The following is a 15657-nucleotide window of genomic DNA, read 5'->3' as shown; positions in this document are numbered from 1 at the left end:
TCACCTGGGTGCTGGCTGCTGGCAGCCCACAGCCCGTCATTTACTCTTCCGATGAGCTAAGAGAGAATGCAAGGAAAGGTCAGGCTTGTGCAAAGGAAAGCCGCAAAGCAGAATTTGGCTTTGTCGTGGTGCGTAGGTTTGCATGACTGAAATCAAAAAGTCATTTTCTTACGTGTGACTCACGTAAAACAGAGGGCAGCTCTCCTGACCAAAGGTACTCTCTCTAGCACTGCCTGCGGTGGCCCTAGATTGTTCCTGCCACCTCCTGGCGAGGATCCCCAAAGGCACATCTTTAGGGAGCTGGAGCCATCTCGAGAGAACTTTTTCCGGCCCTTACTGCCCTCTCGCCCTGAAGAAATGAGGTCATCACTTAAGCAGTGAGAATCCCCAGATGGAAGCTTCTGGAAGCCATAGACCCACTCGTTTTTATGGTAATGCGGGGCGCCCAAGTCTGGGGCACCTGAGGATATGCCTCTCACTGCCTACCTGCTGAGGAAGTGAGCCTGAGGTGTAGGCCTGGGTCTTCTCCACCCCGTCACTCCCTTGAAGCTACACTGGACTCCCCGTGGCCAGATCGGCGATGAGCCCCCTTCCTGCGCCCTCCTCCGTGTGTGAGCTGCGCCTGCCCCTGTCCGGAAGCCCTTCAAGGTCTACGCCTACTTTTCTGTACTCTCCCTTGGAAAGCAGGCCAAACATCTCCCCTGGTGCGGTGCCTTTTCCAGTCTCCGGGATGGTGTTAGCGCACCAGGTAGAATTCCTTCTGACAACAGCCTTTGAGCCATCGTTTCTCCAAGGGGCCGTGGGCCACTCATGTTTGTACCCCTCATGTGTGTCTGACACAGGGAGACGGCTCAGTATACGTGGATGAAACGTCCTTAAACCTGCCTTACTGGACTGTCTTAGAAATACACACAATGAGCAGTGTGTGTGTGTGTGTGTGTGTGTGTGTGTGTGTGTGTGGTGTGGTGAGGAAAACATATGGAGGATTAAAACCACACTGACGTTTTGAATGGCGTCATGAAGAGAGAAAAGTAGAGAAAGGCAACAGGGCAGGTCCGGAAGGTGGACAAAGAGGGAGGCAGGAGAGAGAAGGCGCGCCCATCGGAGCTCTAACGAGGCCCACGGAGGCATCCCAGCCGGAAGCTGGAGCTGGGTAGGTAGCAGTACCTTTGGTAGGTACTACCCAGTACCTGGGTAGGTAGCAGGTACCCTTTAGGCTATAACCATAGGTCCCAGTTAACCAGCATCCATCCTTCTTGCAGTCAAGCGTTCGGCGAACTACACCCCGTGTAAATTCCACTTACAACGCTCATGCTAAGAACAGTTTTTGCATTATAAAAAGAAAAAACAAAAGGAAGAAGAATATGCCACAGACACGGCATGTAGCTTGCAAAGCCTAGATCTGTAGGATCTGGCCCTTTACAGAAACAGTTTCCGGATCCCTAAGTTCGGTCTCGCCACGATGGCACTTCAGGTTTGGATTTCTGTTGTGTCATCCATCGCAAGGCTGAGGGAAGAGAGACCCCCTGCCACGTGTGCAGCAGAGCCCCAGCTAATGCTGGAAACCAGCCTGCTTCCGAGTGTGCACGACGGTGTGGGCGTTTCCAAGTGCGACTCACAAACGTGTTAACAGACCCTCTGAGGCACTGGACCTTGGGCGAGAGCCCCAAAGCACAGATCAATGTCTAGCACACCTCCCGACCCGCCTCAGCAGCCCTCAGCCCCCCCAGAGCGGAGAAGTCGAGAGAGAAAGTGGAGCCGAGGTCAAGCATTAAGGAGGTTAGCGCCTAAAGGCTCAGAAGAGCACTGACCGGCCGGGTTTCTTTGACACTGATCCTCATGTGACGTCCGCTGACCCTCACCCGAGACCGGCGTCCCCGTTGGCAGCTGTGCCCCTAAGGTCACGTGTCGCTTAGTGCCTGTGACCGAGGTGGGGGTGGCTGATCCCGTCACCATTTTCCTGATGACTCTGCCCCTAGAACGTGAATGTTCCGTGACGCGGGGCAAAACTCAGTGTTGAATAATCGCTGAATTTTCAGACGCACGGGAGACGGAAGGTCAGGATGACCGAAGGGTTACCACAGGGAGCTGGTGGGTTTCCTTCGGGTCCGGGGACTGAGTGAACAGGCTCTGCATCATCTTTCGTCACGTCCAGAGTAGCAGCTCTGGTCCAACGAGGAGAGTTTCCCGTGTGCCGAGCTGGAGGCCGACGCAAGGGCGTGCGATGAGGGCTCAAGGATAAAGGGCATCGGCGCACAATAGACACGTGGATGGAGGGGCCCATGAGGGCCCCGTGTGGCATCATCTGTGCTCTTCAGGGAGAGAGTCCGCTGCACAGGGTCTGCCGGCTGAGAGCCGGGCATGCCCGATACCCGAGCCTTCAGCCGTCTGCTTCTGCAGTCGGCGTCCTGCCCCAGCCTCCATTCAGAGACGTTGGAAATTAAGCCTAAATAGATCACTGCCCCCTTTGCTGCTCGTCATGCATGCTCCGTGTATTCCTGCCAGCTATCCTGGCATGTTCTGAAATGTTCTGGAATTATTCTGGAATGGTTTGGAATGTCCTTCCCCCCCCGCCGCATACTTCTATCAGGTCTTCCCTCAGTTGCATCTTCTCAATGAGTCTTACCCTGACCGCCCCCCCATTCTTTAAAATTTTTTTTAAATTTTTTTTTTTTTTTTTGCGGTCCGCGGGCCTCTCACCGCTGCGGCCTCTCCCGCTGCGGAGCACAGGCTCCGGACGCGCAGGCTCAGCGGCCACGGCTCACGGGCCCAGCCGCTCCGCGGCATGTGGGACCTTCCCGGACCCGCGCAGGCTCAGCGGCCATGGCTCACGGGCCCAGCCGCTCCGCGGCATGTGGGATCTTCCCGGACCGGGGCACGAACCCGCATCCCCTGCATCGGCAGGCGGACTCCCAACCACTGCGCCACCAGGGAAGCCCCCCCCCCGCCCCCCATTTAAATGTCAGTCCACTCCTGCTCAGGCACTCTTGGTCCCCTCCCTCCCTTAACACTCTCCTTTCTAAAAAATACACTCTATACCATCCGCATACCATATAATTTGCTGATTTCTTTTGTTTAGGATCTATAGTTTTGGTCTCTCCCACAGAGGCAGGAATAGCTGTCTGTTTTGTTCACCGCTGTGTCCCAGACACCCAGAACAGCATTTGGCACATAACAGGTGCTAAAGAAATAACAGTTTAAATGAATAAGCTATTTATTTGATAAATAATCATTACATGATTTCATCCTTTCCCCATCTGGGGGTCAACTGTTCTTGGTTCTATTTTGATTCTTGCTGAGCTCTCTCTTGGTCTCCTCTGCCCAGCAAAGAATATTCTGCACATTCTGCTTGCCCAGGCTACTTTTTTTTTTTTTTTTTTGGGCCACGCTGCATGGCTTGTGGGATCTTAGTTCCCCATCCAGGGATCGAACTCCTGGAAATGAGAGCACCGAGTCCTAACCACTGGACTGCCACACTGCTTCTGTCAGAGATGAGCATATGGTGGTAGATCATGAAGTTTTCCTTCAGTCCCTTTTGTTGCCCATTTTTGCCCAGTCTCTGCCCAGTTTTGGGCCTGGCACACGGTAGGCCCTCAGTAAATTCCCCGAGAGGAATCAGAGATAGAAGTTTGGGAGCGCCTCCCACTGGGGTGGCTTATCCCAGCCCCATAAGCAACTGAGCCCCAAGCCTCTGGGCGAAGCCAGGAGACCAGTACATGGAGGAGAGAATAATTTGCGGGCAGAGGGGAGTGTTGAGGCTTGAGTCTCGGCGTTCCTTCCCTGCCTGGAAAGGATAGAGGACCGTCTCGGGTCTGACAATTAGGAAGGGTCTGTCATCCCTGTATTTTCAGCCAAACAGAATTAGTAGAAGTTGCCTTGCCTAGAAACAAAATTAGGAACTGTAAATTATAGTCTTCGTTTATTACTCTTTTACAGATTGAATAGTTTTGGCTTCTGTAGAAATGCAGAAATTTTGTATTTTGGAAAATCACATTCATCGTTAATTCTTACCCCTAGCCTTCTCTTCCCACAGGGAAAAGCTAAATATTCCGCTTAAAAATGAGAAGAAAAAACCATGCTTTCTATTTATAGGACAGCTTCAATTCAAGAGCATTAAATAAATTTTTAAATGTCAAATGTCAACACAATTTTCAAATGTGGTTAATGTGGATGCCTAATGGTTGATCTTCAATCATGTCAGCATTGGGAATTCTATCTGCCTTGGATCCTAATTTTACAGAAATTGTCCTTCTGCAATGAGATGAGGATCCATGAAAAAAAAATTACTGCACAGGAGTTGTAAGGAAAGCACTAAAATTCTCCAAGCAGACTCATTTTTTATATCATTTTTAAAGGGTTTGTCTTATAACGTTTTAGAAACTTAGAGTAGAAATTTCAGCACCCAAACAAAAACTCTTCCTAGTTATGTTGGGCACGGTGCCCTTGTGAGTATATGGGTTACATTCTTTTAGTTGCTGCCTTTAATATAGTTTCTATCACTTTATTTTTAAGAGAGGGGAGACCTGAGTGCATCCACTTCAGAGACTAGGCAGACTAATAAATGAATTACCAACAAGTCACAGAAGTATTTATAGGCTAAGTAAAAAAGGTTTTGTGTTCTTGCAAATAGTCACGTCTGTCCTGGAGTCAGGGACTGTCCCTCCAATGCTTCACGGGGACCTTCATAAAATACCAGACCAAACTGAAAAAACCAACTGTCCCCAGTTCACACTTTATGTTTTCTGATAGAATCAAGGACATTTTTTAAACACTCTCCCAGTACCTTTGTTTTTAATGATGACTATGTCTCAACGAGAAAATGAAGGCTGTGACGGTTGCCTGCCATGCCCCTGAAAAGGCTGCGGCAAAGGCCAAAGGATGCGGAATGGATGGGGCCCCAACAGTGCCTTCGAGTTCGAGCGAGCAGGTTCCTTCTTCACTGTGAGTTAGCATAATTAAATTTAAAAAATCGAGCATCAGTATAGCCGTCAGACCTCAACATAATTTTTCAAGGATTTTAATGGACGAACCACGTGCTTCTCGCTGACCACAGAACTCTCGGTGTGTGAGAGAAATCTGTTCCACGTGCTTTCCTTGGATCTGATATCGAAATGTTCCCGCGTAAAGGGCTTGACCCTGTGAGCAGAACTGTGGTGTAGACACGTAACAATGATCACGATTAGCTGGACGCCAGCCTCTCCCTGGGTTACTGTTCCAGAAACGAGCTTCAATGCTAGCACAGCCTTTCACCTGGAGAATCGATAAACCCAGGAGGCTGCAGGACCCCTCGAAAACTAACTAACTACCCCGTGCCCTGCTGGGGAGGGAGAAGAGTGCTCTGAGCCTCAGCGTCCGAGCACGGCTTCACCCTTCAAAGCGAGGACTCTCTCTGGACTGGGTTCCGGAGGCCACACAGCTGCAAGTCTGTTGGGAAAAGAGGGAAAGACTGTCCCCAAGCTGAGCCGGGGGCTTGTGGGCACAGGCAGGAAACTGATGGAGGCCCAAGACAGGCTCCGATCTGCCCGGGGGCAGGTGTGTTTAGGTTCCCCTGAGATATTGGACCTGGCTGGGACATAGGGTGCGTGGAGGTGGGGCGCACAGAACAGACACCTGCAGAGGAAGGCGGGACACAGAGCGGGGCAAAGTTAGCGTGACAGGCGAGAAGTTTGAAGCGTGAGCTGGGCCCGTGTCCCCTTGAAAGAGGTAAAGTGAAGACCAGAATGAATGTTTAGGAACAAAACTGACACCTGGGCCAGGCACAGATGCTGGTCTGGAGCAGGCTGTCGGGGGCAGAGGCTATGTCCCCAGTGAGGACAGAGACTTTAAGCGTCGATTTCAGGGAGGGCTTCGCTAGACTGCGGATGCAGGGCGGGCAGGCCGGAGCAACCTGCTGCGCTGACTCTCGCCCTGGTTCTTGTAAACATTTCCAGCAGCTGAGCAGACACCTCGGTACAATGTCCCCACTTCCCTTCCAATTCATATTTCTCAAATGTGATGAATCGTCCTTTCTGGAAATCGGGCTTCCTCTCTTGCACCCTCATGTTCCCATTCTCCCCCAGTCCCACCAGCCCCGACTGTGGAATTGCCCCCCTCCTTTCTTCCTTCGTGTAGGGGAGCAGCCCTCAGGTTTCATTACGCTACTGAGTAACAATTCCGGCATCCGCTGCCTCTCTCCCGTTGTCGCTGTTTATCCCCCATCCACCCAGCGACATTTCTCCTGCAGCCATCAGTGGTCTTACGAGACGGCTGGCTCCATTGCACACTATCCTCATGGGTGAAATCACCCCCGCCGGCGGGTCAGTGCTCTCACGTGCAGGGCACGCTCTTCTCCAGAGGCCACTGCAACAGTCCAAGCCTCTACTGTGTTTCTGGTGCCCACTACTCTCCCCTGACTTTGCCCCTTAGGATTCGGGTGAAAAGAGAGACTCTCAGATTTGAACCTGCTCCCTCCAAAAGCAGCAAGCGTACCTGTGTCTTCGCTCACCTTGCTCCCCTCCCCAGTAGGTCTGCCGAAGCGCCCCCTTGCTTCCTCTTCCTCCCATCCCCGCGGCTCTGGCCCCTACGCCCCCCTCGCTCCACCACCTCCCCTCCTGCTTCTGTCCTCTCGCTTCTCTGCTGGGACATCGTCCCTTCGAGTGTAACTTTTCTTTTGGCTATTTGAATTTCTCCAACTCCCCCCGTGAAAACACCCAGTGAGAATAATAATCATCGTTACTGCTTATGTGTTCTGAGCACAACTGTCTTCATGACAACCCTGATGTAAATTGTATTGCCCCATTATATAGAGAAGGAGACTGAGGCACAGAAAAATTAAGTAACCTGGAAAAGACCACCCAGCTACTAAGCGAGGGAGCAAGACTTTGAACTCAGGCAGAAAGACTCAGACACCCACCAACTTAGCAACTGCACTGTGCTGTCACTCAGAACTTCTTTCTCTGAAAAACAGAAGGCATGTTTCCCTTGCTCTCGCATCTCCCCTAAAATGACCCTTGTCTTTCCCCTTCCTCCCACTTCTGAATGCTTCAGGTTGGTTTCCGTTCGCCACTCCTGATTTCTCATCTCCCGGTGTTCCTCACCCTTCTGCAAACTGGCATCTCCACATCCACAGAAATGGCCCTTTGGTAGCTAAGCAGGGATTGAAAAACTGTCCTTCGGACAGTATGTGATCACCAATGGGGTCTCTCCCTGCTGACCCCTGGGTTACCGTCTGCTTCCGTTTCTCCGAAGACACTTGAGTATGTGCTGTGTTGTATCCACATCTTCCTCTCTGTGTGCTCGGCCCGGTGTTCTGATTCGATTACAGACTCTTGCTGGACAAGGATGTCTCCTCTCTCTAAGTTCCATGCTGTGTACGTAGTACAGGGCACATCCCTAGTACCTAGTGATTGACTGTCCCTGGGGGGTAGGTGACCCCCCTGCAACCACTGGAAATAGTTTGGAGTGAGTTGCATGCTTTGTTTCACTCTTTCACTGTGTCTGTCCTCTGTGGCTGCAGCCGCAGGTTAATAAGTGTTTCCCATTGGAAAGTGTAGAGAACTGAAGCCATCCAAGAGACTCAAAAGCCTTTTCTTCTCTTCCCTAAGTAGCTCTGAGCATCCTGAGGGGCCCCAGTGCACGTCACTAAACAAAACTTCCAAAGGAAGGAGAGGGGTCTTCAGCAGCCACTACAGAGTTTTATCAAAGAGACGTTGCTTTACAACTTCCTGTTTTACGCGTTTATTAACTTGAGGTTTATTCCTCAAGTTGTCAAGGACAAGGTGAGGAAGAACTCGAGGTTGAGTGCCCAGAATCTATTTTTTCTAGGAGCGAGTGAGCACGAGGTAAACATTGTATGCAGCGACTCTGCAAAATTGGTTTCCCCACTAAAGCTGCTGTGGCCTGTCTTCTGGGCCTGCGTATTATTGTGTGGGTTCCTGTACGCTCTGGAACCCCTCTCTAACCGGTCTGTGGGTTTTGGTCTTTCCAGCTCCTGACGGCCCACCTCAGGAAGTTCACCTGGAGCCCATCTCCTCTCAGAGCATCAGGGTCACCTGGAAGGTAAACTCAGCAAACGCTTGTCTTCCTGGCACTTTTTCCATGGAGGGTGGAGAGCACTTCACTCATGTTAAGTGTTATGATGCCAAAGGCATGAACACCTTTTTTTTTTTTTCTTTTTAAAATTTTTATTCCTGTACGCTCTGGAACCCCTCTCTAACCGGTCTGTGGGTTTTGGTCTTTCCAGCTCCTGACGGCCCACCTCAGGAAGTTCACCTGGAGCCCATCTCCTCTCAGAGCATCAGGGTCACCTGGAAGGTAAACTCAGCAAACGCTTGTCTTCCTGGCACTTTTTCCATGGAGGGTGGAGAGCACTTCACTCATGTTAAGTGTTATGATGCCAAAGGCATGAACACCTTTTTTTTTTTTCTTTTTAAAATTTTTATTTTCTATTGGAGTATGGTTGATTTACAATGTTGTGTTAGTTTCAGGTGTACAGCAAATTTATCCATGTGAAACTTTCATGCGGCAGAGTTAGATTAAAAACCCTTTTATTAACACAGACCTACTAGAGCGTGGACTTGAGGACATGGGGAGGGGGAAGGGTAAGCTGTGACGAAGTGAGAGAGTGGCAGGGACATATATGCACTACCAAATGTAAATTAGATAGCTAGTGGGAAGCTGCCGCATAGCACAGGGAGATCACCCCTGTGCTTTGTGACCACCGAGAGGGGTGGGATAAGGAGGGTGGGAGGGAGGGAGACACAAGAGGGAAGAGATATGGGAACATATGTCTATGTATAACTGATTCACTTTGTTGTAAAGGAGAAACTAACACACTATTGTAAAACAGTTATACTCCAATAAAGATGTTAAAAAAAAAAAGAACAAAACCCTTTTATTAAATTCCAGTATTTGTATCCACATTTTGAATACATTTACAGCAACTTCTGTATCTACAGAGAGTGAAGTTTGGGGGCCTTCTTTTTAGTCTTTGAATCGTGATTGTGTCCTAAGTGCTGCTCTCCACTCGCAAATTGGGAAACGGACATGCATGACCGCACTCGTTAATTCATCCAGTGGAAACTTTTCCTAATTGCTTTTCCTAAATGGCAAATCATGGTGTGGTAGACAGCCCGCCAAGTGGCAGGGAGGACAGAGGTCCTTGCTGTGCCCCTAGCTAGCGGTGGCCTCACACACACCCAGGGAAGGGGGGCGGCGCTGGGCCAGCTGCCGTCCCAGGCCGTGGTCCCTCCAGCATGGCCAGCAGATGCAGACTGGCTGCTGGTGAGCTGAGGGCTCATTGCCAGCTGCTGGGAGAGAAAGCTGAGCCACAATGCAAACAAGCACACCATTCAGCATGCTGTTTCCTCGGGCAGACATGTTGTTCTTAGCAAAACTTTCTCAGTGAAGGAAACAGTGTTGATTGATATTCTGGCCCAAGCTCATCACACACCAGCACACTAGGCAGTGCTGCCCCAGGGATCTTGAAGTCACTGACGTGGTGCGTGAAACTGCTTGAGAATTAGTCACCCCCTCTATGTGATCTTGGAACCACCTGCCTTAGCCGAAATTCCATTTTATCTAGAATGCTGTTACTGGGTCAGAACGTCTGCAAAGTTGCACTTACTTTTCCACTTCGGGGTTTCTCTCATCGCACATGTTCTCTTCTTACCTCCTTCCTTGCCATTTTTTCTGTGTTCTCACTCAGAGAGGAAGGTAAGAGCCACAGTGAGGTCTTCAAACTGCCCACCTCTCGGTCCCATTAAAAACCTCATTCGTTGCACCACTTGTTGGGTTTTTTCCTTCTAGCATCAGGTCTTTCATAAAATGACCAGCCTCTATAAAAAAAAAAAAAAAAAAAGGATTTTCAAGGTTGGGGTGGACATCACCTTGGGTGTTAACACACAGTAGGGCAGCAAGCCCCTTCGTGCTGTCTTTTTACAGCCCGGCCACTGAGCTGTGATTCCAGCAGGTAACACACCGCAACTGTTCAGCTGCTCAGACAGGGCAGGCCGAGCCAGGTGGGGAGGGGGCCATTCGTCTTTGTGAGCACATCCGCCAGCTGTGAGCATCACACATTGCGCGATAAAAGGCACTCAGCAAGCCACAGCCCCACGCGCAGCCCAGCCACCGGGCAAATGGAATGCTGACTCACTCTGTCTTGTGTTAAAGGCTGGGAAGTTTCCTCCACCAGCCCTCCGCATTCTCTTGCCTTTTGCCACTGAAAAGCTATTACGGTGGCCCCTAGAGCTTTCTGTATCCTGCAGGAGAGAGGTGTCTGTCCCCAGAGCTCTTATAACTAAAAATAGAAACTTCAGAGGCTTTAAAAGCCATTGCATCCTTTCTGTCTCCATAGAAAAGCAGCAGGAAAAGTCAGTAGGTTGCAGTTAAATTTCTTCTGAATGTCAAAAGGATGAACAAGTCGTGGGCTATTGAAAGGAGGCCTCACCTCCACTAGACTGTGAACTGGTTTTGCTGTCCTATTCATGGAACCGTGATTTCTCACAGGGTAGCAGGCTGCAGAAAAGGATGTGGGTACCACTGAGTGGAGTAGGGGCTGCCCGTTGATTGGCTCTCATTTCACACTGGCCTGATTGTGTCATGAAAGTGTGTCACTGATTCAACCAAACTGTATGCAAGTCTAGGTAATCCAAAGTATGATATGTTACGTAAGATATGCCTTTATTTTATGGCATTAAAGTCCCAGACTTACATTTTGTGTAAAGAGGCTAATAGGAAAGGAGAGAAAGAAGTAAAGAAAGAGGAAGAAATTGTGTTAGCCCAAGGAGGGGGCCACACATCTGTCAGCCGGGATGGAAATATTGGGGGGACTGAGGCAGAAACTCATTGAGGGTCACAAGAAAACTCATCAGAAGTAAAAGCTGTGCTCAATGAAGAGACATGAGATAGAGGGAAGAACAGCTCTGGGCTCTGGGTGGGGAAATAGCCATTTTAGACACTAAACCTCTTAAAGGTCACGGGCAGCTTGGCGGACATTTCATAACATCAGAGACAGAAGTTAAATTTGTTTAATTATCCCCGTACAAGCAACACTTTTGTAACATACACCTTCTAGTGAACGAAATTAACAACTTTTCCTGCTTAACTTGGTTATTTCTTTCACCAAAGAAAAGTTTCAAATGTTTAAATTTTCAAGTCCGCCAGAGGTTACACATGCCTTACTGGCTATAGACCAAACCCCATAGGACAGCCCAGCCACCAGCCTCAGGCTGCAGCATCCTGTCTCAGGTTTACCACCCTCTCCTCCCCCGGTTCTAGGGGACCGTGCTGTCCTCTTCTCTCCTCAACTGTCATTGCTGCTCTCAGTGTTGGTAGCATCCCCCCCTCCACCCCCCACCTGTCCCGTCCTGCTTACTCAGTGCTCTGGTCCTGCCTGACTCCCTCTGTGAAGATGTGTAAATCTCCAAATTAATTGTTCAACCCTTTGCGTTACCCATGATTCTGGGAGATAGCTCCATGAGATCCCTGTCACACGCTTTCTACAGTCCATTTTGTCGCATCTCCTCTGCTGTTTTGTGAGCTCCTTGGAGGCAGGGAGTGTCTTATTTATCCTCGATCCTCGTGGCTGGCAGGTCTGTATGAAGGAATGAATGAATGAGTGCATATGTGAATAACAAGGGCTTATGTCGCGCTAGCCTCTGAAGCACATGTCTTTCAGAAACTGCCGTGGAGAAGGCCCCCTAGCTTTTAGGATCTCCCAAACCCAGGCTGTAAGATGGCGAGAGTCTAATTCACGCTACAGTACAATACTCCGGAGCGTACAGTGGCGGACCACTGTACCCACATTGTGTCCCAGATAGACCAGCCATTCTGCACGTGGGTTTCTACTCTAATGGATTGCAAAATAAATGGTAGTAATGATCCAGTAAAAGTGTGATACATTTTAGAGGAAATGGGCGTCCGAGCATCTCTTAAATGTAAGCCCACAGGAAGATGCCCAAGAACCGGGACCATGTTAACTTGTCTATATTATGGAAGATGAAGGCTCAGAGAGGGCTTTTCCATAATTTTACATATTTTGAGTTACTTAAAGTTGCTAAGCAGTGCCTTAACAAGAACTCAAGAGATAAAGTAAGAGTTCTAAGTAAAATAAAAATTAGGTAAATGATAACAAAAGTTCACTTCCTAGCTCTTGTTCCACACACCCCTTGAAAAACAAAAAGTTTGCATAAGCCTTTGGCATAAGTAAATACAAATTACTGCATGTTTCTGCTGGGGTTATTCAAAATCAGAAAGAATATTGAAGGCTACAGATTACTGATAACCACGTATTTGATCAAGTACCTGAAAACTGTAAAACTACATGAGAATTCTTTGGTTTTTCAGAAAATTCAGATTTTAGTCTGTCGCCTAAGTATAAAAACACTGACAGAAGGAGTCTCTTTTGACAGTCCCTGTCACCTTCTCTTCTGGTCAGTCTCAGAATCAACTGATCCCATTTTATGCAAATTGAGGACAGTTTGAAGGCTATTTCCATATGCTCATTAAATAAAACTTTCAGAGTTTGGAATATTTAATTACTACAGATATCACAAAACATTTACCCAGAGAATGCGATTTAAGGCAGAGACTTTTTTTTCCTATGGACGTAAATGTTTTGTTTTGTTTTGTTTTGAATGAGAAATCTTTTAGAGCCATAGGCTATCCTGAAAATATGAAATTTTCCACTGCTTGAATATTGCACTGCTGAAAACAAACTGACTCCGGATAAAAGTCCTGAGAATGATTTTGCCACTTCCCTGCCCTTCGGTATCATCCTCTCTGACTGAGATTTTATTTAGAATGAATAACATTGCAGAAGACACGGGATTTCCATAAAATATGAACGCTGGGTATTTGGGGATTTAATTAAATTTTAAAAATCTGAAGGATACTTTTAACTAGAGCACCACACCTCCACAATCCCCAATAATTCCCAGTAATTGAGGCATCATTACAATCTAGTATATGTTTCAGAGAAGAGCTCTTACAATGGGAAAATGGCTTCGTTTGTCGTTTAAAAACAAAACTGCCTATTGCCAGTGATCTTCATAGCAATGATTTAATAAACTGCAGACGCCACTTGACTTCTACATCCAAATCCTTCTTCCTTCAGGGAAAGGAATACCCCACTGGAAAGGAGCACCTTCTAGCACTGGTATTTCCTGGCTGGGATTCCTGGGAAACCTGTCTTCCTGAGCATTTGCTCTCTGCCAGGCGCTCTGCTCAATTCCTACAAGCTTTATACTGTTGGATCTGTGTGCTGGGTATACCCAGTTCTGTACGGCCTCCTCAGGTTGCAGGGGTTTGCCCAAGATCTGAGGGCTCGCGACCCTGTCAAAGGACCCCTACCTACCTTGGCAATCTGACTTTGCCTGCCGGGCTTCGAAGCAACTGATGAGCTAAAGTACGTTGAATGACGATATTGCACTCGTACATGGAAAGGTTCAACAACTATTATTTCCTCTTCCTAGTCCTTCCAGCCTCATGTTATAAATGTTACCCAACCCCACTAAGGTTAAAGAAAATAGGTAACCTGTACATTTTACCTGCTACCACTTTCTTTCCAAATTGTAAACTGAACCTTAGCATAACTGGAGTAGTAAGTCGACATGTTTCTTTCCTAAGTCAGTTGAAATTCAAAAGCGTTGCCTTGAAATTAATTTTACTTAATTTTTAAACTCTTGCTTTCATCCTTAGGCTATGAAAAAATTACAAAATTTACATTTCTTTTATGACCTAATCCACTGGTACTAGAGTTAGATTTTCTGCAGTTTTATTAAGAATCTTGATGACCAGTATGCCTGACAAATAGATAAGGAACTGTCAGCCCTTCTCATATTAACAAGTCTTACCTCTTTTCCCTACAGCGAGAGAAGAAAAATCCAAACTGATTTCAAAACTTCTTGGTCATCCACAGGGTGTAGGATTTTTCTCTCTTAACTTCTTACAGTTGTCTAGACCGTAAGCTCTATGAGGGTAGAGGGCATATTTTGTTTGTTTGTTATATTCTCAGTAGAAGCGCAGTCAATATTTGTTAAATAAATACATGAACCACTCATTGTTCACCTTCATGTTAAAATGTGCATATAAAGAGGGGGTACCTTTCCTTTGGAAACCCCTGGACACCTTAAAAAGCCCTACATGGCTATATTAGCATCTTACGTTTTTGCACATGTATAAAATATACAGATCCCTTTCATAAAACCATTCATTGCTTATTTGCTTCTTTGGAATATGTTCTGCCTCTCTCCGCACCTCTCCATCAGATTAGCCCTTTTGGTTTAGCCATGTGATTGGCCTTTTCCTGGAACCCCAGTTCTCTGTCCCAGAGCAGAGCTGCCAATCTGCCTGCCCTAAAGGTCCTGGCCGGCCTCCCAACCTAACCAGGCAGTCCTCTTAGTTACCAGCCTCAAAGGGCAGCAAGAAGATGCTGGCCAGCTTTCCAAAGGCTGCTGAGCCACCAAGAGTGTGGGATGCAGGCTCACACCTGGGCATTCTGGGAAGACAAGTTGGCTGAGACTCAGTCTAGAAGGGTTGTCTCCGTTCCATCCCAGGGAAAAGGCTGGACCTCTCAGCTAATTCACCCTGACAAGACATAAATTGAACTTCAACTAAGGACTCAGAACAAGGCCAACTCCATTCATCAGCCTGCAGTCTTTTCAGATGGTTTCTCCTGAAAGCTTCACATGGAGCCTGGATGAACCTGGCATAATACAAGATACCTAAGGACAAACACTTTCCCTGTTCTGTTTTAGAACACTTAGGTTATAAGCAAGTTATGAACTGCAAGCAGCAATAGGCCAATAAAATGGACAACCTGGAAGAAACAGACAAATTCTTAGACAAGCACAAGCTTCTGAGACTGAACCAGGAAGAAAGAGAAAATATGAACAGACCAATCACAAGCACTGAAATTGAAACTGTGATTAGAAATCTTCCAACAAACAAAAGCCCAGGACCGGATGGATTCACAGGTGAATTCTATCAAACATTTAGAGAAGAGCTAACACCTGTCCTTCTCAAACTATGAACAGAAAAATCACAAGCACTGAAATTGAAACTGTGATTAAAAATCTCCCAACAAACAAAAGCCCAGGACCAGATGGCATTACAGGCGAATTCTATCAAACATTTAGAGAAGAGCTAACACCTATCCTTCTCAAACGCTTCCAAAATATAGCAGAGGGAGGAAAACTCCCAAACTCATTCTACAAGGCCACTATCACCCTGAAACAAAAACCAGCAAAGACGTCACAAAGAAAGAAAACTACAGGCCAATATCACTGATGAACATAGATGCAAAAATCCTCAACAAACTACTAGCAAAAAGAATCCAACAGCACCTTAAAAGGATTATACACCATGATCAAGTGGGGTTTATTCTGGGAGTGCAAGGATTCTTCAATATATGCAAACCAGTCAATGTGATACACCATATTAACAAACTGAAGGAGAAAAACCATATGATAATCTCAATAGATGCAAAAAAAAGCTTTCAACAAGATTCAGCGCCCATTTATGATAAAAACTCTCCAGAAAGTAGGCATAGGGGGACTTACCTCAATATAATAAAGGCCATATATGACAAACCCACAGCCAACATCGTTCTCAATGGTGAAAAACTGAAACCATTTCCTCTAAGATCAGGAACAAGACAAGGTTGCCCACTCTCAACAC

The 15657-nt window shown here is 47.4% G+C and overlaps 1 protein-coding gene across 1 annotated transcript in view; it reads left to right on the top strand.

The window, feature by feature from the left end:
- The window catches only part of DSCAM (DS cell adhesion molecule), a 759593-nt gene that overhangs the window by 618009 nt on the left and 125927 nt on the right, over positions 1 to 15657 (top strand). The window contains exon 17 of the mRNA XM_024120069.1: positions 7967 to 8037. Within this exon, the coding sequence (XP_023975837.1) occupies positions 7967 to 8037 (71 nt within the window). The remainder of the gene's footprint in view (positions 1 to 7966; positions 8038 to 15657) is intronic.

The sequence above is a fragment of the Physeter macrocephalus genome, chromosome 8, assembly GCF_002837175.3.
Source record: "Physeter macrocephalus isolate SW-GA chromosome 8, ASM283717v5, whole genome shotgun sequence".
NCBI lineage: Eukaryota > Metazoa > Chordata > Mammalia > Artiodactyla > Physeteridae > Physeter > Physeter macrocephalus.
The sequence above is the reverse complement of the archived record's forward strand: the minus strand, read 5'-3'. Positions and strand labels throughout refer to the sequence as shown.